General features: G+C 42.3%; 2 protein-coding genes across 2 annotated transcripts in view; one reads left to right on the forward strand and one right to left on the reverse strand.

Annotated features, from left to right (window-relative positions):
- The window catches only part of shox2 (short stature homeobox 2), an 8,820-nt gene extending 7,348 nt beyond the window's left edge, over positions 1-1,472 (reverse strand). The window contains exon 1 of the mRNA XM_034867750.1: positions 1,413-1,472. Within this exon, the coding sequence (XP_034723641.1) occupies positions 1,413-1,472 (60 nt within the window). The remainder of the gene's footprint in view (positions 1-1,412) is intronic.
- A 722-nt stretch (positions 1,473-2,194) lies between these two features.
- Positions 2,195-23,355, forward strand: part of rsrc1 (arginine/serine-rich coiled-coil 1) — a 110,722-nt gene continuing 89,561 nt past the window's right edge. Inside the window, exons 1-4 of the mRNA XM_034867108.1 lie at positions 2,195-2,212; positions 2,727-2,920; positions 5,426-5,548; positions 21,683-21,922. Coding sequence (XP_034722999.1) covers positions 2,736-2,920; positions 5,426-5,548; positions 21,683-21,922 — 548 coding nt within the window. The 5' untranslated portion in view covers positions 2,195-2,212; positions 2,727-2,735. The remainder of the gene's footprint in view (positions 2,213-2,726; positions 2,921-5,425; positions 5,549-21,682; positions 21,923-23,355) is intronic.

Below are 23,355 nucleotides of genomic sequence, written 5' to 3' on the forward strand. Positions count from 1 at the left end.
TGCAGGGGTGTGGCTTAAAAAGAGAGAGAGAGAGAGAGAGAGAGAGAGAAAAGCACATGGATGAGGAGTCCTTCCTCAGTATATCTCTGTGATCTGGGGGTAAAATAAGTCACAGAGATGACACTGCGAGAAAAGAGGTGATGAAAAAAAAAGACAAGAAAAAAAGCGGACCAGCTGGGATGCCGAGAGGAGAAGCAACGACTCAATACTGAGAGTTGTTAGAGAAAGCTTAAGTGAACACATTTGAATTGAACCCCCCAGTTGCATACAGCTGGCTGGAGGCCTGGTAAAAGTATCGATACTTTTTCGACGTGTGTAATAAATGTACCCACGTTGTCGCTTTGGATTTGAAACAGAATTTCACTGCAAAAAAATCACAAATTAAAGTATTCATGATAAACGTATTGCAGTTGTTCGAGCCCTAATTTGAAATTTTAACAATAATGATAAACGAAATGATGATGATGATGATTATTATTATTATTATTATTATTATTATTATTATTATTATTATTAGCCTATCATTATTATCTTGCATTAATGTTTTTGCACGTGCACCAGAATGTGTGATTATAAGCCTGACATGAAAGTTTGGGGACCCTGTGAGACAAATAATGGAACGCTTTAGGTTTCTAATCAGCAATTATGTATTTTAAATTTTCATCATTAGCGAGACTATGTCGCTTAATATTTATTCTCAGTGGACTTTTTAAGCCATTAGGATGTTAAATAGCAGCTAAACGTTTAATTATAATGCCTCTCGCGATGCTTTGCCAATGGGCTCACTAATTAACGGTTCCAACTCGCCTTTTCCCACCCAAATGATTGCCTATATTTGCAAAAATAAATAAACAATGCTTGACTTGCGGTGAAAGTATAGTGGAGAGAGAGCAATTAGGTAAGATGACGAGGAAGAAACAGGATACAGCGGGATTTTGAAAACGTCGGGATGCATTTGATGCAAAGTTAATATAGATTCATAATCTATATAAAGTCCTTATTCCACACAGGGGCTCTGACAATTCCCCTAATTAAATATTAACTATGTTGTAGCTTGAACCGTAGGCAATAATTAGCCTGCTATTGTTTCTGCTGCATCTGAAAGCAGGAGGGATTCTCGCAGTGATGAGCAGCCTCAAAGGCTCCATCTATTTGCAGTGAAAGCCCATATTAACTTGTTTCCATTCCTCCTATGTCGATTCATTCATGTTGTCAGTGGAGCAGTGGTCGTTTCACCTTCAGTCCCGGTATGTGATTTTGAATTAGACTAATTAATGTTTCTACCAAGCTGGAAATTGTTTGGATGCTCTGTCTGCCCTCGCAGCTCTCGCTGTGTTTCTGCTGGTGTAAAACCTTATTTTATGAGAGGATGACCTCATGCAAATCACTGACAGACGTTTCGCTTGTGTTACCATTAGTGGTGTGCGTGACACTGCGCGTGTGCGGGGGATCGTCGGATCAAAACGCAACATGAGCCCGGACTGTTGATGCAGCCTACATAAATAAACATTATTAATTTTGGAATATTTTCAATTGACTGGAGACTTGAAATAAAGATTGGCAGTAGGCTACAATTTCACGATTAAAAATGATAAGTGAAGATGATATGTTGCCGCTCCATTAATTGACCTCATAGGCTACTTCTCAATTGATGAAAGATTCAGTGTCAGAAGCGGCCATGCTGCATCAAGCCAACATAGAAGGCTATAGAAGGCTAACCATCCTGAATAGCTTCCATCAGCAATGCAGTAGGCTAATTCAAATATAGGCTACTTCTTTACCTGAGGCCTAGGTTCACTGAATCCAAATGCACCCTTAAACCTCTAAACCAAAGCCTACCAACCTGTCAGTGTTGGCTTTTAATATTAATAGCCTATATAGCCTATATATATAGGCTATATATATATATTTTTTTTTTCATAACAAACAACAAAAATACTGCCGTATTTAGGGCTCATTTGAGGCTGAATATATTATTTAGGGAGAATCAGGGATACCTAATTCCAATCTGGGATGGTACCAGATGACAGTGTTTTATATCTACATCCATGTATGAGAGCAGTCCTTCAATCGATTGCTCTTTGTGTGATTCTTCTGTCTGGACTCGATCGGTGATTTCCGGTTTGACGAGTAGAGTCTCTTTAGCAGTGCATGGCTGAGCTGTGGGGCTGCACAGCGATTTAAAGGTAAGGAGCGGGATTTTCATTTCAAGGTATCTTCTCATTTATTTTGCTACACTTTCGTCCCTCGTGCAACGTTTACTGACTGCCGTGTGAGACATGGTTACTGTTAAGTGGCTGGAAAGGCCGAACAAGAACTAGTTACAGCCAAACGTTAGTGGAGGTAGCACAGTTAGCCTACTAGCTAGCCTCCAAAGAAAACAATGATCTTTAATCTATCGCTTTTATGTTAAGGCACGTGCGACAACAGTGTTGTTAGAGCCTTAACGGTGATATGTATTACATAACTGTTATTTTCTTCCATGTATCTGATAAGCTAAGCTACATGTCGCAGTAGTTATCTACCTTTGTTGTTAAAATAGCTGGGTTAATAATACATGTTGTGCATAGCTAAGTATGTAACGTTAGAGGAATGTACCATTGGCTGTGGTGAGTTGTTGAGTGTGCTCGTGTCGATGCTGGAGCTTTACATTTGTACCGAATTGTTGCTAAAAGTGTTCAGTGACAGAGAGAACAGTGCTCTTGGGTGTTTTTGTCATCTGACAGTCAGCCAGCATGGGTCGGCGCTCGTCCGATAGTGAGGATGACAGTCGGAGCAGGAGGAAGAGAAAACAGCGTCGCCGGTCCTCCTCCTCCTCCTCCTCTTCCTCCTCTTCATCCTCCAACAGCAAGGTGGCCGGCGGCCGGACTCGAAGGTCCAGTCGCCGGAGCCGTTCCAGAGACAAGGACAAAGACAGAAGGTGAGAGTGCATAACAAGCGTTCCTTCTCTGATTGGAGAAGTTGTCTGTCCTGCTGAAGTGTCCTTGAGCAAGACCGACTGTGTTTTATCTCCGGGGCGCTGCTCTGGTTCTGGTTCTGGTTCTGATGCTGCATGTTTCCCAGCAGCCCAGGTCCAGGCTCATCTTCCCTGTGGTTGCAGAAGTAAATCAAAGGTTGAGAATATTGTTTGTGCTTTTCTTCATTTATTAGGTTGGCTCATTGTACCACATGTATACATGTATGTATGTATGTATGTACTATATGTGTACACATATACGTATATATTCATATATATCTGTGTGTGTGTTGTGTATTTATCAAAATGTCTTCTGTTAAAAAAAGGCCTACTGTTGAATTGGCCTTTATGTCGAGTTTATGTTTTAAATGGGAAAATCCCTGTTTTATTTCTACGGAAAATAATGGGTATGCTTTTTTTATGGCTTCAAAACATAATTGTGCATCCTTAGGGTAAACCCAAGTTGGGAGTTTATATTATTCAGTGTTTTACGCAACATGTCATGCAATAACTAAATTTAAAACACGGAGATTTTAGAAAAAGATTGTTGAATTCCAAACAGGTTTGTTTGGTGTGTGTGTAAACCTGTAAAATTACAGTGGTTTGTATTTCATTTTTAGTTTTTTCTGTGGTTTAGAATGCTGTCTGATATTGTTAGTTTTGGTCCTTGCTCTGGATTATTGACGACACCTTTCTGGATGGAATATTTGTTATCACTAAGGAGTTAAATGAAAAGATGTACAGTGAAGGACGCTGGCACTGTCAACAGTGAATGCCAGATAAGGACTCTGCTATGCTAAGGAACCAGATATGACATTCAAATTAGAATTTTTGCGCTATTTTAGTTGGTCACATGAGTTCCACAAAAATAATGAAGATGATCACTATTATAAAAAGTGAAAGTATTCGTTTACATCTGTATTTGGGCTAGAGGCCATTTTAGAGATGAAATGTAGCTAAAAATATAAAGGTAGAAGTGGCTGTTTTAGATGGCTCATTTTGTGTCTAGTGTCATAAAATAAACACAATCTCAAGGTTACAAGCTTAGACCTGTTTTATAAGCTTTTCCTTATGTTTGCAATACCACACTTTGTTTTTTAGTTGATACAGAGGAACAAGGTTCATTAAAAATCAGACACCTTAACAAATGGTTCGTGGCTATACCTGGCCTCCTCCATCCAGCCACAGCTGCCACTGGCTGTTCAGACAAGGCCAGTGGATGCTAATTATTTATGAGGCTTGGTCAAGGTCCATTACTGCTGATTGGAAGTCATTGCCTGCTTGAGCGGGATGGGGCCGGGTGGGAAGTATAATCCCTGGGACCACAATCCCTCATCTATTAGCCATACGTTTTGATCAATTAACCAAGACCTTGTGTGTAGGTTTGCGTGAAACTAGTCCCTTAAATAGACTCATTTAAGAGGACACACATTTTGTGGCCTTTTCAACCTGTAAACATACAAACCTCATGTGGTAAAACACGGGTGCTTATGCTCTCGGCTGGTCACGTCGTGACCACATAATTAACATGTATGCAGAGAGTCGCTGTGTTAATGGCTATGTGCGTGACATACAAAGCGTGAGCAACGCAGGGAAAAAGTGTGTGTGAGGGGACTTGCTAGGTGTTGCATTCATGTGAAAAAGCTTCTGTGTTAACCAGCGCTTCCCACTCCTATGTGTTGAGCCATTGTTTTTATTAAGTTATATTCGCACAAGCGCTAACGCCACCTTCCAAAACCCCTCAGCTCACTACTGTGTGTTTCTTCTGTGTAATGTGTGAAGTGGTTGTAAGAGGGCTGTGGAAGTTATTTCATAAGCCCCCGCTCATGGGATCCAGCCTTTGGAATACTAATGGATCTTTCCTGCGCTGCTCTAAGTGGTACAAATCTGATTTGATAGTTCAGCCTCTGTGTTATTTGAATTGCTTTTCTTCTTCTTCCCTTCTATCTTGCTTAGCTTCCATTGGGCCGTGTATGTGTTTTTTTTTTTGTGTGCTGAAAGAATTTGGGTATTTTTGGCTTTGGTGAAAGAAAAGAGGAGATTTTAAATAATGTATTATAACTGTTTACACAGAAGAATAGGGGGGTTTCTGCATTCACATTAAGCCCCATGAAGGCCTCCTGCTACATGATATCAATAGGAATGCGGTTTGAGGGATGTCTGGAAAACAGACGCTACAAAAACTGCTGTAGCCACATTAAAGGGCGGCAGACCACCAAAAGGCCCCTGTGGAGGAACTGTAGGGCAGCCTGCATTGCTCTGCAGCTCTCGGACATAGACAAGCGTGTTCCCTAACGCAAAGTAGCTGTCACCTCTGCTCATAGTAGGTAAGGTTGTCTGGGACACAAGGACATATTTGCTCTCAAAATAAACAGCAAAACAAACCCTGCTGTCTGACTGATGTTTGGTTTTTAAGGATTCCGCCAAGAATGGAATTGAGTTTGTGTGTTTTCGGTCTGTGTGCGCCAGGAGAAGACGACGTTCCAGCAGCAGCTCGTCCCACAGTTCGTCTCTCAAGAGGAGGAGTCGCAGCGTAGAGAGAGACAAAGGGCGGAGCCACCGCTCACACAGGTCCCGCAGCCGAGACAGGAGGTAACAGCATCCCTCTCGTACGCACACTAACCACAGTCTAACCATAGAACCCAGAGGATTGTCAATTTACGGACAACCTTGAACTAATCTTGAAGAAAGTGTCTGGATTATTGCATTTTCAATCTTTTCCTTAGAATTGTATTAGTACTAGTGCATAATAATACTATAATATTAATGATAAGTCTTTTTGAATAAATATGTGTTTAGCTTTTGTGTGTTAGGTGGTAAGGCAAATTTATTTGTATAGCACGTTTCAACAAGGTAATCCAAAGTGCTTTAAATAGTACAGAAAGGCATTAAGAAAAGACTTAAAAGCAACACAGGGCAATATAAAAAGACAATATTAAAAGACATGAATAGGTTTTTAAAAAGAGTAAAACAAAACAGAATATGCAAATAAGCTAAAATAGAAAACAAAATGTTTTAGTCATACTGAAGATAAAGTATATAATACCTAAATAGAAGGAGTGATGAGCAATGGTTACATCATTTAGGAGTAGCAAAAACAAATGCACTTTGAAGCACTCATTGGGTGTTGGTATTACAAATCAGTATGTGGAATGCCATTGCAGACTTTTCTTATTTAAAAAAAAAAAAAAAAAATCAATACGACTTTTGGAAGTTTACTTCAGTGTCAACAAACACGTCATTTTGGATTTATGTCTTATGTCATCAGATGGAGCCACATGGCGTTTTAGGTCTGGTTTAGTCGGTTGCGTGCGCATGTATTTGTGTCTGTTTGCCCTGACGATCTGTCTTACTGCGCGAGTACTAATGAAACGGAGACCCGCAGAGACAGCAGGTCATATAACAGCAGTCATATCCTTCCCAAATCTCTTCTGGCAGCAGCTCTTCTTTCACTCATTAATGCAATTAAAACATCATTACCCATACATACTTTGTTGAATTATGATTATTATGTGTAGCTGACTTGTTTTTGTAACGGAATAACTTATTCATGCAAGACTTATGTGTACACACCTGCAACAGACACACACACACACACACACGCGCACACACACACACACACACACACACACACACACACACACACACACACACACACACAGACAAACAGTCATAGTCAGTCGTGTTTCCCTTTCAGAAACATAAAGGCAACATCTCTGTGTGTGGTGGTCCATATCATTAACATAGCTAATCTAGTGCTAATGAAGCAGTAAACTGTGTTGTTTTGAAATCACTCACACACACACACAGACACACACACACACACACAAACATGCACAGATGCGCTATTAAAGAAAAGGTTGTTATAATTTATGCGCGAGCAAGGCCCTTTGTTTACTTGTGTATGGTTTTGGGGGGAGAGAAGAGATCATTTTAATCACAAAGAAAAAAAGAGTTTTTATCTCTTCATTATGAAGCTGTCAGGATGAATGGATGATGCAGCAGAGACGTTTTGACCTAAGAGTGGTTGATAGTCCCATAAGAAGACACCATATTTCAACTCTCCAACCAAATCACAAAACATTTTGTGGCTTCAGAACAAGGAACATATTTCCGTTTTGCACAAATCTGAAACCGGAATGGAGAGAATTTGTCCGAACAGTTTTCACACGTTGTCGCCCTTCTCTCTGTGCTACAGTGGCAGTCACTCACAGCGGTGATTAAAACATCAGTTGCAAATGGCATTACTGGTGTGGTGTGAGATGAAGGGTAGGGGGGATTTGGGAGATTTAGAACTGCAGTCGATGACATCGGTGTTTACAAACGCTGTACTGTGATTAGGAGGGTTGCGTTGTGTAATCGGCTTAGCGGTGAGCGAGGAGCAGGTGGGTTGGTGCTGGTGGGAGTGCGTGGTGGGGTGTTACGAGGTGGAGGCGGGGTGTTGGAGGTGGGGATGTGCAAAATGGTGGCATTGATGATGAATTTATGCAGTTATTTGATGGCAGTCTCCTTAGTAGCAGTACTGTTATCCTGTACAGCATTGTTGAGGGATACTGCACATTCTGCATCCACTGTGGTTGTGAAACGAAAGCAAGTTGTAGTGCACAGGTGCCCCGACTGCCATTAGGGGTGAGTGTGTGTGTGAGTGTGTGTGTGTGTGTGTGTGTGTGTGAGCTGCCGGAGAGGCTGGCTGATGGATCAGAGGAGGATTGAGTGGACAGGACCTCATGATTGATACACAGATAGGATATAAGGTGCTTGCCCCCCCCCCCCCCCCCCCCCCCCCCCCCCCCCCCCCCCCCCCCCCCCCCCCCCCCCCCCCAGCCACACCAACCCGGCATCACCTTCAGAATATGAAAGACAGAAGCAAGACGAGGCCGAGCGCACTGACTGGAGAGACGAGAAGTTAGAAGAGAATGGAAAAGTGTGGAGGGAATAGGTTGAGTTAGTGCAGGAGAGGGAGAGTGTGGAGAAGATCCTGAAGGAGGAAAATGAGGAGGAGAGACAAAAGCGAGCACTGGTAGAGAGAACAGATAGGCCCGAGAGAGGGATATTATTCAGAAGAAATGAGAATAATAATGTCTGTATCAGAATATTGCAGGGGAGAATATTAGGACCATAGTGGGGCCGTTGAAGGGAGGGGGTTTTATTACCTTCTTTTCTATCTCTCATGTATAAATAAAAAATAAAGGGGAACATGAAATAAGAATAATGCTCTGTCATGTGTTTACCATCTATCGTGGCCTCCTCCTTTCCTACTCTCATTCTCCTTTTTTCCCTGCCCTCAATCAGAGAAGGGCCAGGTCCCCCAGAGGCAGTCAATCTTGCCCTGAAATGTAAAACAGACAAGAGGAGCAGATTACCTATTTGCCATTAATGTTTATTCTCTTTGATCTGAGCAGGCATATCAGGCTGTGTGTGTGTGTGTGCCTTCCTGCCTGCCTGCCTGCCTGTGTGCGCACCACCATGTGTGGGGTTGATTAAGCGTATGCATGTGCAGATTTGCGTGAATGCATGTTCACGTTCAGAGGGGTGTCAGGACCTAGTCCACTGGGGGCGAACAGAGTGCAGCATGGCGGCAGCAGCATAAAGTGATCTGATGTGTTCGCAGTCCAACAAAGACGATGAGAGCTTCTCATCACAGCTGGATCACAGGCCTGTCTTTAGGTGAGCTGGAGCACTACACCGGAGCGTTGTAGTGCTGCGCTTTTATGGGCGTCCACAGCAGGGGTTAAACGTGTGTGGCTCAGTCAGTCATTCTGTCAGTCCTTCATTCATTTAACAGTTCGCTTCATAGGCACCGTTAGAAGCCACGGAGGAATGGCAGGTGCGACAAATCCACCACTTGACCCGTCAAAGCCAAGCTGAGCATTTTATTCATTGGTGCTTATTCACTCATGTGTGCATGCACTAACATAGGTGAGCATAAACTGCGAGGCACACACACAAATGCTTACATTTTCCTTATTAATATTTCACGGGTGTGCTGAGTTAGCAGGGCAGAGTGCTAGCGTCAGGGTTTAGCCCCGCTAAACTGAAGTGTCTTCATCACTGGGCTGCTGTCAGGGCTCTAATCAGAATGAGTTCTCTAATTATCTGTCTCTCCCCTAGAGGAGATGCAGTAGATAAGGAGCTAAACGCACGACCCACCATACTAGGATAGCAGACCAGAATCAGGAAAATCTCAGCCATCCTGGAGCTCCAGAGGCTGGATGAGAACTGGAGCTTAGTTAGAGAAGTGGAAAGTACTGTGGGTTGGGCCAAGACTAGTCTATATCCTCAACTTTCCACTTCCGGGATTGCGCCCTTGAATTTTATTCACGTAGGCCGGATAGCCATTGCCTTGGGCTTCCTTTTTGTTGCCACTGTTGCAACTCTGGTCGATTTCTGAGGACTATGGTTAACCTTTTCTCGGATCTCTGCAGGGTAAATCCCATCCCGGAGTGCTGTATGGACTAGCCAGACCCTCCCGTAGGAAGGTGTGGCAAAGCGGGACTAGACCAAGACGGACAGTCAGGGGCAGCATTTTAAAAGTTTGTATGGGTGCTGTCCAAGTCCAAGCTAAAGTTGTGACATAAAGGTTTTTGTGGTGTAAAAATCAATAGGTACATTTATAGCATTATACAAGACATTATTGCAGTGTTTTAAATGCAATACAGAAGTCAAAAGGATGTGTTGTGCATGAGGGTTACCTGCTAGAGCTTCAGATGAGGTCCCAGATCTGGTCTCCTGCCTTAAGGCTGACATGAAACATAGGATGTAATAATAACAATAATAAGACACTTGGGTGATCCCACATTCTGCTGTCCTCTTTTAGAGAGGTCAGAAGGCATGGCTGATAAAAGACCAGCAACCAGATCTAGCTAGTATCATTGCCTTGGTCTTCTGATTATGAGAGCGTCAACCTCTAGGCCGCCCTGTCATGTCTTGCTGGAACAAGGTAATGTAGATGTTTTAGTTTCCATGATATGAGCTCTGCTTTCTGCACTGGACTGCCGGCGTGTGTGCATGCATGTGTGCGTGCAGGGCTTGAGCGATGGCCTGGTATTTATTTCACACAGCAATTTTCCCCTGTATGAGATGAGGTGTCGTACATCTGCTAGATAGCTTTTCCTGCCTAGCATCGACAAAGAGCGCGCGCAAGGTCATCCAGGCGGCTTGGTAACGGGGAGGGCCGAGGCGAGGAACCGAAGGGAGGAGTGAAAAGGTCTTTGAGGGGGAGGAAAGCGAAGGTAGGGCAGTCGAGCGCAAGAAGACCGAGGTGGGGTGAGAAAAATCAGCGACTTTATAGTGGGTGAGCAGCGTGGCCTCTCAGCTTTTCATTGCACCTGGATCAGCAATTCCCCTCTCAGGTGACAGGGTGGAAATTGTTCTGCACATTTGTGTCCAACATTTATTTATTCACACAGTTAAGACTCTGTGTGATGTAGCAGGTGGTTTTGGGTGTCGCTGGCTTCATAAGGGAAGCAGCCCTGAGTGTGTTTTGAGGACATGACAAGTGAAATCTGGTTTCCTCAACAAACTGCTGAGATCTTGCTATTATGAGGGAACCATAAGGCACAAATGGTGGGGCTGACGGATAGGAAATAAAATGAGGACGAATGCAAACAAATCTACATCCTTTTTCTTCTTTAAGTTGCAGTATCTCACGTGGTGTTCTGACTGTTTTAAAGGGGTCTCACGTTAGTCTAGACGTATACTATACTGGTTTTTAGGAGGCTTCAGGCTGTTTTTCATCCGTCTGTCTGTTATCCCATGGACTCTCAACATCTTTTCTTCTCCAACCTTCCACAGGATGACATTCAGCTCTTTCTTCCTTCTTCCCCTATTACCCAACTTGCAAAGTGTTGATTTAAACTGAAAGATAACCTGGTTTAGTTCGGCTGCGTCTTCACCGCTCCATAAAAATCAACATGCTTCCAGTCGGGAGATCTGACCGCGTTTTGTTGTTTCTCTCTTTTTTCCTTTCTCTCTCTCTCTTACTCTCTTTCTCTGTGTTGTCTTTTTTATTTATCTGCTGTAAAGGCCAGTCAAGCGCTGCTCGGCTTTGTTGTCAGAAACCTTTATTTACCAAAGGGAGGAATAAGTGACTGACACAGACAGCCTCTTTCATCCCCGCTTCGCCGCAAGCAGTGTTACCCTCTACCGCCAGAGGAAAACCCCCCTTTCTCACCCCTCACTTTTGCCAAGCCGTGCTCCCCCCAACCCCACTCCTCCATCCTGCAGGCTCACAACACACTCCCATGGGTAGCAACCTAGCTGTAGAGTACACACACACACACACACACATACACACACACACCTCACAAAAGGCACCACACCAGTCCTCTCATATAGATGATCAAATGAGGGAGTTAGTCTGATGGTCCAAAACAAAGACTAGTTTAACATCAAAGAGTTGTGCCCTTTCTCTTTTTTTTCCACCTGTTAAAAAAATGGGAGTTACTACACATAAATCCGGTTATGTCATAGCCTTGACTGGAAAGGTAGTTGTGCTTTTTAGACATTGTATGAAGGAAAAATCTCTCGGGCATCAGCTGTCCAAACAGAAAGGGCCCAAGCACATTGATTTGTGTTTAAATCCGATTGTGATATTTAAAAAATAGGAAAGAAAATTCAGACTTTAGAGATCATCCAACTCATTAATCTGGTCGGAAAAAAAAGTAGTTCTGTATTAACTGTAACTCTTACATTTAGTAATTTATCCCAATTAAGTAATACAGGGATAACATGATTATTACACATCCAAACAGCTTTTTCCAAAGACATTAAAGACATGTTAAATCACCGGTGCATATTTTCTTACCTGCTCATCCAGATGAAGTAACTGGTTAAATTAGTAGGTTATTAAATGCATGTACTGTAGCTCTTGATCACTATCAGGATGAAGAGAATCTGAATAGTGTCTAATAAAAGGTAACAGCTTTTCTTTTCTAGTTATTTGTATGTCTTTTTTTGTCCGTGTTTTTTTTTTAGTGTGGAGGTGAAAAGGTCCTCAAACTGTGGAGTTATTAGCATTTAATATGCTTGTTAAATAAACAAAGTAAAAGACATTATAGTTTTTTTTATTTTGATTCATTACATGCTTTATCATGCCACTCATAGAGAGATGCAATTACTTCAGAGCGATAGAAACACTTTAATGTAGTGCCGTAAAAATGACTGTCATGTAGTAGTGAAATAGAATAATCACTGTTTTAATATAATGCAACTTTATTTCTTCCGATTATTGCAATAAACACAATTGTATCCAGTGCTCGGGTATGATTCACTGTTTCCCCAACATAACGATCTAAGAAATTGTTATTACATTATAAATGCTTCATATTTTTTATAAGTTTAGGAATTTAACAAAAGTTGACAAAAAAGCATTATGTTTTTTTTTTTAAAGCTCACAGCTGTAATCATTTAGAGCGCTGAGTAATTTTCCTTTTTGAAAGCTGTTTGAACACAAATCTTTGTGATTCATTTAAATATCATAGAGAGCAGACTTTAAATACGAAAGACAAAATTTGGCTGTTTGATGACTGAAACCCAGTAGAAGTATGACACTCCCACACTTGCAATGTTTTGCAAATATGCCTCTATGATGCCAAAGACTAATACATGCCATCAGCCCTCATTGTGTTCACTTTATGACCGTGGAAGGCCTCATCCGTCTGGCCTGACCAAGAGGAAGACGGAGACAGAAACACTTTTAGCTCTGGCACAGGGAAATGAACACCAAATACATCTCTCTCTCTTTCCTTCCTGCCTTCTCTCTGCCTCTCTCTCCTATTTAAGCTTCTTGAAGTTCTTCCAAATTGGGTTTTAAATGCCAATTAGGAGGTTGAATGTAGTAAAATAAAAGCAAATGCAGGCAGGATGGCCTCACCTTCTGGCTGGTTAGGCTTCAGAGAGAGCCGAGCCGGACCTTTGGCTCCCAGCGAGGCTTTGAGAGAAATATCCTGCCTAATGAACACATTAATTAGAACCATAACTATTTATAAGATGATAATTAGAAACGAAGGGAGGTAAACTGGGCTTTTCCTGCAATTAATGGAGGATTAATTACAGGAGCTAATGAAGTGGATTTTTGAAACGCGTGGAGGTGAAGTACAGAGATGTGCAGCTCGCTTTGTGATCACTGGCATAATTATTTTCTCCAGCGCCAAAGCGTTTGAGGCCCTGGTCCTCGCCGGCTCAGGCCGGCTAATAAGCATCATTGCGTCGTTATATATGCACTTAAAAAGACTTGCCACTGAAATGACTGTCTAATTATTTCTAATTGGCAGGCCCTGTGTGTTTTCATTGAGCTGTTTGGAGCTGCCGCTGAGCCCTGGGTCTAATAACGCTCTGGGCGGAGAAGGAGGGGTAAAGAGAGAAAGAGAGAGAGAGAGAGAGAGAGAGAGAGAGCGCGAGGGGGGGGGGGGCTCTACCAGTTGCCTGCTGCTCATAGCCAGACCTGCACAGTTCCCCCCCGTGCCACTCGCCCAGCAGGACAGCAGCTCCTAGAATGACAGTGGTGCACCCAGAGGTCACCTTGCCAAGTAGCCGATTAGCAAAGTTTGCTTATTTTCCCACTTCTAATTAACAGCTTCTGCTCTTAATTTATGCACAGAGAAACACCACCGTCTGTCCACAGTTCTTCTTTTCACTCTAAAACATGCTACACACACAGAGGGAGAGAGGTATCTTTATGTGTGTGTGATTCAGTGGCCAGGTTTTGAGCCAGTCCGTAGAGACCCATGCAGAGTGGATGCATGGACAAACCTCAGTCAGCCGTGTTTACCTTGTACTCTACTCACGCTCTGGCTTAAACCATATGGACACCATAGTTCTCTTGGACTCAGAAGGAGCCCGTGTGGACTTATACGGTTGGTCTTTACAAAAGGCTGGCGCATATGCACAGTCATATTCAGACTGACAGCGTTGACTTTTTAGCACACATTTATCAATGTGTTTATTAAGTAAATATGTGCATGCTTACAATAGATTTACATTTTCATTATCTGAGGCATTGATCTCCATATAAGCTGTCATATCCACATGTAAGACCTTGCATATTTGAGAGTGTGTGCATTACGAGAGTGTTGAATGATGGCCTAGGATTATGTGTGGGAGCGCCTCACTTAACTCGTCCTAAGCAGAGCCATGTGCGTTGTCCTGCCAAAAAACACTCCTTTATTCCTTCTCTCCCTCCTGGACAACTTGAGAGCAAATTGCCAGTTAATGGAACCACTGCCTGCACTTGTCAGTTCACTTTGGACAAGAAAAGGAACCACACATACGCACACACATAGACGCGCACACACACAAGCATGTGGTTCCATTCACACGTTTAGCAATTTATTTGTGGAAAAGGAAGAGAAAAATGAGAGAGAATGGCAGAGGAATGAAACAAGGATCATGTGCGCCTTGACTGAAACCTTGACAATCTTTTTCAAAGTAATGAAACACTTTCTCAGCATGCGCATGAGTTTTTCTATTTGAAATTTGTCTTCCTTTTTTGTTCTGTCTATCCATTTGGGTTTTGGCAGAGTTGAGGACATGAGGAGGAAGTGGAGATAGATAGATCGCCCAAAATATACGTGGCCAACTGTCGTATGATTGGCTGAACAAAGAGCAGAACACTTCTGTAACTGGTTGAACAGAGATGTAGACGTCGCAATTTTGGCTTGAAATCAAAGCCGGGGAAATGTAATTATTTTAAATGCAGTCAACAGTTTTGCTGGAGTGGAAGTTAGCCAGATTTTGCTGTAAACTCTGTGGGATATTGACACCCAGAAAAAGTGGCATCACAAAGAGTGCTCCCCGTCTCTCATGTGCTACTGCAGATGTGTAATGAATGACATTTGTGCCATCACTGTAACATGTCACATCATTTGGATCCTGCTGTCAAAAGCGCATAGCAAATCAAATCAAACATTTCTGTGAAAGAATGTGTTCTGACTCATAAAATACATAGATAAAAAAATACCTCTAAACATAAAGATTTAATTTAAGTTTTTAAAATAGAAATTGTGTGACTGTGGCTGTATCAGCAACAACATTCTGTAGAGATAACAGAAGGAAAACTCGAGATTTTGTTCCAATATATCGAGGTCCCTTAACGCAACGTATCTATGCAGAGTTTTTCAGAAAAGTCTATATGTTTCTGTGTTTATGGTTTACCAAACTGGTCAGTGTCGCAGTGCTGCTATGCTTCACAAAAAAATCCCCCAACCATGATTGTTAAAAAAAGAAAAAGAAAGAGAGGTAATAGCAGCTTTCTCCGTGGGCTGCTTCCATCGCTGTGCATGGGACATGTAGTGGAGGGGAGAGGCTTTTTCCCCTCCGAGGGTGGAGTGCTTTCTTTTCATTTCTTGATTTCTCTTTCTCCATTTGTCTCTTTTCTCTCTCTCTCTCCTTCGTCTTATTCAATCTTGACAGCAGTTTGAAAAAAAAAAGGAAAAGATTTTTAGAAACTTCTTCATGAGACAAGCGTCTGTTCTGCCAGAAGACAACTTTATGTTATTCCACTGAAGAGGGGAAACTAATAGTTTTTTACAGGGCTCTGTTCCAGTTGTGTCTTGGGTGTTTAATTAAGTGTAGTTTCCCTTTAGTAGTGGAATGTGTGTCTGCTTTTTGTCGGCCCGTTCCTTGGTGCCTTTTACAGTCCACCCACATGGTTTGTCTCAGCGTTTATGATTTTTCTTATACCGGAGTTGTGAGGTTCCTAAATCACTTAAGCACACGGGGCCGAGCAGTCCACATTTAAACAATAAAAGGCTGTTATGCTAAGGGCCCTCAGATCTCCTACCACTTCATAAATACATGCGTATAAAAGGCAGAAAAATACATCTTCCCTGACCAGAGAGAGAGAGGGAGAGCGAGTGTCTGAGAGCACACCTGCTAATTGGAGCCAGCTTGAAGTGAAGCACGGCTGTCTTCTCGGTCCTCTCCATAAGTCGTTTTAGGCTTTTCTTTTTCATTCGCCCTCGTTTTTTGTTACCCTGGTTGTTCTTGACCCCCCAACTTTATATAACTTTTTTTCCTCCTAATCTTATTGTTACTTCTTCCTCCTTAGCCTCCTGCTGTTGTTCACCCATTGCCTCTCTTGTCTAGTCTGTACTCGCTCCAAGAGTCCTTCAGCTTTACAGATGGAGGCTATGACAACCAAAACAACTCTCTCCTAACTCGGCGTAACTAATTGTAACAGGGCCGTGATGGATGGAAGGAGGGAAAAAGTGGGTTTCGATTGCGTGAGTGGCTGTGAGCGAGTTGGCAAGTTAGCACCTAGTCTGAGTGTGACCTTCACTTGACCTTGTGTCTGGGCTGAGTGGCTGAGCCAGGGCCCCCCTCGGCTCCAGCTGCTAATGGGTGTCATGTCGAGCTTTGGCTGCATGGAGGTCAAAGGTTGCGGGTGCACACCAGACGGCCAAGTTTAGGATTGCGATGAGGCGGTTGAGTGACACTGGGCATATGCGCCAAAGAAGACGCCAGTGTAATCAACACACATCCATGCGCATATACACACATGCACATGCACGCACGTGGAAACCACATCTTGCTGCAGAAAGGCATCTTTTCCCTCATCGTTGGCTGGCCGTTGTAGGTTTATATAGATCTGAGGGGTCTGTGAAGGCCTTTGAACTCTGCTAAATGACTTGACCTTGTGGCTTGTGGCTGTAACCGTGTGTGTATATGTGTGTGTGTGTGTGTGTGTGTGTGTGTGTGTGTGTGTTTGGATGCATATGGGGGTTGTAGTGAGTGGGTGGCCTGCATGGGGATCTCATTTCTGCTTCACAGCATAGCAGGCCACTGCAGACGTTTGTGTTGACGACTGCTAAATTAAAAGCAAACTGAAGATTATGACAAATCTAAACATTGCTTTTATGAAGCCGAGGGGGGTGGAGAAAAAACATTTCTCTGAATCTTTCATGTTCAGTCTTTGCTGTGTTAATTGTGCCCACAATCAGCTACTTTGCAGTTATTCCTTGTGCGTTATTTAGTGTGTGTGTGTGTATTTATGTTTCTGTGTGGGTGTGAATGGTAGACGACTGAGTCAATGTGTGTGCGCACGTGTGTGCATGTACTGTGAACCGAAGGAACAGATAATATGGCTGCATGGAAGGAGGAAGCAGCTTGGGAAATGATTTCAACAGCTCTCATAATTAGAGGAATATCATAAATTAAACTTGTGTCTGCCGTTGCGTTTGAAGAGCACTCAAAAGTAATAAATTCTGGATGGTTAACATATTTGCATTCCATTCAGCAGGCAGCGTCAGGCAGGAACAGCTGTTTTCCACGTCTTTTGGCAGCAGGAAATGCACATTGCTCACTCAAGGTGCTTTTAGAAACATTGAAATGGCAGAAAAAAAAGAAAAGGGACTTTTAACTTGAACATGAAGCTGCTGCTGTGTGCTCTGTCACTGGAAATAACTCGGCGGGGAACAGCGCATTAATGAAGTTCTTCAAATATGGATCTTCTCACTTTCAATAGGCTCGTATCCTTTTCAATCTGTCTATTGCTTGAAAGTGTGTGTGTGTGTGTGTCTGTGTGTGTGTGTGTGTGTGTGTGTGTGTGTCTGTGTGTGTGTGTTACTTGATAGGTCTGTACTACCAACATGCTGTGTTGTGTAAAATAAATTGTAGTTTCCAAAAATTATTAAACAAATTTTAGGCTTTCAAAATGCATTGTTTCTAGAAGAAGTTAATCAGAAAACTGCTATGAATTTTGGATTGTATTTTTCGAGGTCAGTTCAGGCCGCCAATTGTAACAAATTGTACAGTACCATCTCTGTCTAGTCTGTCCAACATTACACAGTTAATATTGTTTAAGGCATAGTGTAATTTTCTGGTCTAGCCTCTGTTCCACTGGCTTCTGTGGTCCAGTTTTTGTACTTTTCCATGGACAATTTCTCTCTCCGTTGTGAAAAGCTGAAACATAATACTGCCATTTTCTGTCCATATTTTGCGACCGTACGCCAACTGCACCATCATTTTACGAAGATTAAATACTGATAGGGATTGTGGACCTATGTTTTAGACAAGTACAGTAGTAGATATCCATTTACCTCAAAATAGATTATGCACAGATGACTCCAGGGTTGCATTTCAGCTTTTCAGAAAGATTGATGACAAAAGACAAAGGCTATCTATATTAGATAGATCTATTCAAGAAACTAAGATGGTCATTTTTGTATTTTAGGTCTTTAAAGGTGCTCTAAGCGATGTTGGGTGACGTTACTTCTTGTTGACGTTCGAAGTATTTTCAAACAAAATGAGACTAGCTTGCCCTTCCTTCCTCCTCATCCCGGAGTCGAACCCGCGGCCGCTGCATTGAGGAGTAAACCTCATTGAATGTGCGCCTGCTCTACCAGCTGTGCTACTTAACAACACACCTGTATGTCTATGTCCCACGATGATTCATTCTTCTCTAGCTTTTAGTGTTTCCAGTGTCCACTGAAATGCGATAGGGTTAAAGTTACATAGCCATTAATCACTGCTGCGCCACACTGACCTAATGGACAGGGACGCTGCCCGGGGCATCACTGAGAACATCATCACTGTGTGTTATTCTCTGCCACGGGACAAATACAATATGGACATGAGCTGTGTTTTGTCCAGCCAACAGAGGATGGTGGTTGGGGGAACGAAGAAACATTTAGAATACGGGGAAGATAAAGTTAAAGGAACAGTGAGGATAATTGCTCTTTTTGTTTGTTTGTGTCTGTTCATGTTTTCTTCGTCCCTAGACTGCGTAGTATGAATAATGATTTAAATGGGGTCAGATTACATTGGAGACGTTCACCTCTATCTGACACTAGTGGTATCGCGTAGCTGCCATTAATGTCCAATTTTCAATAAAACAGAAATAGAATACAGACTGATAAGGGTAACACACCATCCAGCTTCACACCCGACCACATAATTACCCCAATGGGCTGTGGTGAGGGATCATATCCTGGCGCGCACCGGGGGGTCAGTGGCGATAAGCTTCAGCCCGACTCCCAACATGCAGCATAATTACTCTATTGATAATTCACAAGGAAAACTGTCCCAGCCAATTGCAGAGCTCCGAATTAATGTATTGGACTTTGAAACGAGGGAATGGAGGGAGGGAGCTGCGAGGGGGCAGCATATGTGTGTGTGTGTGTGTGAGGGAGTTTCTCCGTGCGGGCAACCAGCAAGGGCCTTTTATTAGAAATGAAAATATGTTTAGGCCATAGGGGGAACCATTTTCCCTGGAGATAATAAGGCCAATAAAATGTAAAGCAGGGGAAGGGCTTGGCATGGGGTCCAACTGTGGCTGTTTATCTGTGTGTGTCCTGCGTTAGCCCATTTATCCCCAGCCCAAATTAGCTAATCATTCTCCAAGGGGAAGGACTTGGTCAGGAAATTGACATTTAGCAGCATAGGCTCACTCTATTAACTACAGTAAATTTAATTTGCTGCACACCCTAGAAGTGGGCTGTTTTAGAGAGAGAGAAAGAGGGAGAGAGAGAGAGAGAGAGAGAGAGAGAGAGAGAGATGCATCTGCTGCTTCTGGCCACACTTTGCTTGGCTGTCAATATAAGAGTTTGGTTTGGAACACTGCAACTCTGTTGTATTTCCCCTCATGTACTGTTGATTACAAACATACGCAGGCATTGTCAACACATAGATTTGCTCATTTCTAGGTCTGTTTGGGCCAATGATGGATTATCTCGCCTGGAGACTCCAACCCCAAAAAATGCCAATGTTTTTCTTTTTCTTTTTTCCCCATTAGCTGTGAATCTCTGAAACGCCTAATAGAAGCTCCAGCAAACACTGTATCAGACATGCTAAATCCAATGTCCTGTGACTGATGACTGTGTTCACCTCTGCCTCTCAATCAGGTGTTTCATAATAATTATTTGTGATCATAACTCCGGGATGTTTGCTTTAGTATCTGTTCTGGAGAATGCAATGAGACTTGCTTTATTGTGGACAAAAGAAAAAGAGTAGTGTTGCACAAATACGGCAGTATTATTGTTACTAGAGCTGAAGTGATGAGTTGATTGATCAATTAGTCTGACTCAGCAGCTTTTTTGATAATTAATTAATCAATTTTTTGAAAGCAAAAATGTTCAGATTTTGACTAGCGCTGCAACTATTAGGTGATTAATCGATTAGAAGTTTGACAGAAAATGAATGAAAATGACTATTTTACCAGTGTTTCAAGCAATAGTTTTTTCTAACATTTTAAAGATAACGATAAATACTTATAGTTGCAGCTCAGTGTTTGACTATTAAATGTAAAAATGTGACCTTTGATTATATTTTGGGTTTGGTCAGAAGAAGACATCTGAAGACAACTCTCTATTTTCTGCACTTTTGTTGAATAATTAACTGTGATGTAATCAATAATGAAAATCATCTCAATCAAGCAAGTTATAGCATTGATTGTAAAACGTGAAACTGAACTTTCTGAGTTTCTTGTTTTACTGTTGTATGTGCTAAATATATGGTGATGTTTTAATGATATTGGTCATTGTTTGACCTTTGCTTATAAATTGGGTGTATTTACTGCCGATATCACCTCTGCGTTTTTTTTTCTTCAAAGAGAGTATCTTTTTTTCAAGACCTTGAACTAGCGCAGCTACTCTCCAGTGATCAGGATCGGCTTGGCCTAATTGATTGCAACAGTTGTCAGAGTGTTGTCTGTTAGGAGGGTGACAGGCGTCTGAAGAAAATGATTAGTTTTCTGTCGGGAGAGAGACAGCTCTGGATGTCCCAAACTGCAAACTAATAAAGGGGGGAAAGCAATAAAGCTCGTGGACAGCAGGTTTGACTGTTTTTATAGACAAATCAATAAAATGATAGATGATGGAAAATAACGGCATCTCAGCTGCCGATTTCTACTGGGGTTTCAAATCATGGTCCTTCACACACACGCACGCACGCACGCACGCACGCACGCACGCAGGCAGGCAGGCAGGCACACACACAAGCAGAATATGTAGGACTTTGTGTGTGTTAATTTAAGAATTGACACATAAATAAGCGGTGCTGGTGGGCTAATTTTGTCTCCCTGTGTGTATGACACCATATTGAGGCATGAGTTACTCTGTCAATTGTGTGTGTGTGTGTGTGTGTGTGTGTGTCATAACTAACAAAGTAAATCTCCTGCTGTTAATCTATTTGAGACCACAGGGCCAGTGTCAGGATCAATACCGAGGACAGGCCTTCCTCTGAGCCCGCCTCTAATTGGCTCCTTTTCTACTCTGTCTGTGTGCGTGCGTATTTGTGTGTCAAGGAAGAATTTCTCCAAAATGTTGTCTAAGTGAGTTTTATTTTAAGTTCTGTTAACCAATGGGAACATCAACATGTTTCTATGTGTCAAAGTAAAGTCACCACCTCCAAAAAGTTGGTCTCATATTGGGTCGGGTGTCATTTGCAGTAGGTATAACCTGTTTGAAGTCTTGTAGCATTGTCTGTTGAACAAATATCCAAACATGTTGAAAGCAAAAAACACAGGCATTCTGTGAAATACAGGCAATAATTAACTGAAGCAGGAGTAGACAAGGAGAAAAGTGGATATAACTTAACAAACAAGACTTAGGACAGGTGGGCGATTTTTAACAATGCAGTAGTCTCTGAAGACGGATTTGTGTAGAAAAAACTACAAGCATCTCACTTCCAATACATTGAGGGAAAAAGAGAAGAAAAAAAAACATTAGTTTGTTTTATTGTCGGTGGTTAAACCGCTTTGAACCATGTCTTGTCTTTTATGTCTTCCAGGTCTCGTTCTCGACACCGGCGGTCTCGCAGTAAGAGCGGCAGCCGCAGCCGGCGAGGGACCCAAAGCCACAAAAGGAGCAGCAGCCGCAGTCGCCGCAGGAGCCGCAGCCACAGCAGAGAGAGGCACCGAAGCCGCCGCAAGGGCCGCGACCGAGAGAGGGAGAAGGAGAGGGACAGAGGAAGAGACAGAGACAAAGTCAGAGAGAAAGACAAGAGTAAAAACAAGGCAGTCAAAAAAGGGTGAGTGACAAAGGACTTTGACATGAAAGCGTACATGTACAGGTACAAGTGTTGCGTTGGCCCAGCTCAATCTAAACTGTAGGCTCCACGTGAGGACAGAATATTTTGGTCAGTATAATATTGACTTAAATATGGAGCTTAGTCTCCGCTTCTCCAACTGTCCATCCATCACTTGATCCTTGCATCCATCAATCCATCAATCCATCGTTCCTTTCCTTCCTCCATTTCCCCTTGCAATCAAGCCACAGGCTACGCTGGCCTTGTAATGGGATACAATTCCCTCTTGTAAGAGAAGATGTCATGGGGGTATAAGAATAGATGGTAGGTCGTAGTGCTTTTTAGATTCAGTTTTTAGCTAATGTTTTGGTCACCAGATGATGTCTGATGTCTTTAACGCCACTTTTCACCCAGCTGCAATAAGTCTAGGAACATAACAACATCATATGCATCTTTGATGTCTGCAGTCATACAAAAAAACAATAAATATGAGCTCCTTGTTGAGGTGAGAAGTGTTGGCAAATGACATCTTCACTTGCAATTGTTTGTCTTCTAAGGGCTGTTATACCCACTAGAATACAGGTTTAGAGTGGTGGATCTTTAAACAGTAGTATACTCCACTACAGGTCTAACTACCTTAGAGGCCTCTCGTTGCCTCTACCAGAATAGCACCCTCAATCCCTCCCCAGCGTGGTGTGCTCTAATGTAATTTAAGGCCACTGTAATAAGACTGGTACCCAGTTGTTGTCTGTCATTTTGAATGGCACAGATGTGTGTCAGACTATGGATCCCATGAGCGGTGCAGACCAGATGCTGTGCAATACGTCAATTTAAGAGATTCCAGCTCCCCAGATATCCAAACTCGTGGTGCAGTCTGTGTTTTGCCCTTGTCAGTTAACAGTTAACTTAACAGTTAACAGTTAACTTAAGTTTGGTGCAAAGATTGAAAAGTGTATGTTATAATACACACCCAAAGGTCATTCCAGGTGTGGATTAAGCTGCTGTTTTAAAAACAAAATAATAATTTGAATACTTTGCAGCTAAACTTATCCAAAAGGCCATATTTATTTCCATGTTTTTTATTGGATTTTCTAACAGAGGTATGCAGTAGTAGCCAAATTGCAATTTAGGATGTATTTATGATACATTAGTGCAATCAGCTGATGAAATGTACCACTGTAGCAACGGTCGTAACACAAAAATGCACAACATCTAAACATTTAGTTTAAACTTTGCTTTTGCACCACTGTCAAACTGTCACAGCACTTTTTTCTGGTAACTGTGTGTGTGCTATAGCTCATTAAGGGAAGTAAATGCTAATTATTGAGAAAATGCATCTTTGACAGTGAATCTTCAGGTTAAACGTTTATATGCTATTCAAACTATGTTTTTTTTGTGTATTTAGAATTACACAATAGTTAAATGATCTTTCAAAT

The sequence above is a fragment of the Etheostoma cragini genome, chromosome 3 (genome assembly GCF_013103735.1).
Source record: "Etheostoma cragini isolate CJK2018 chromosome 3, CSU_Ecrag_1.0, whole genome shotgun sequence".
Lineage (NCBI taxonomy): Eukaryota > Metazoa > Chordata > Actinopteri > Perciformes > Percidae > Etheostoma > Etheostoma cragini.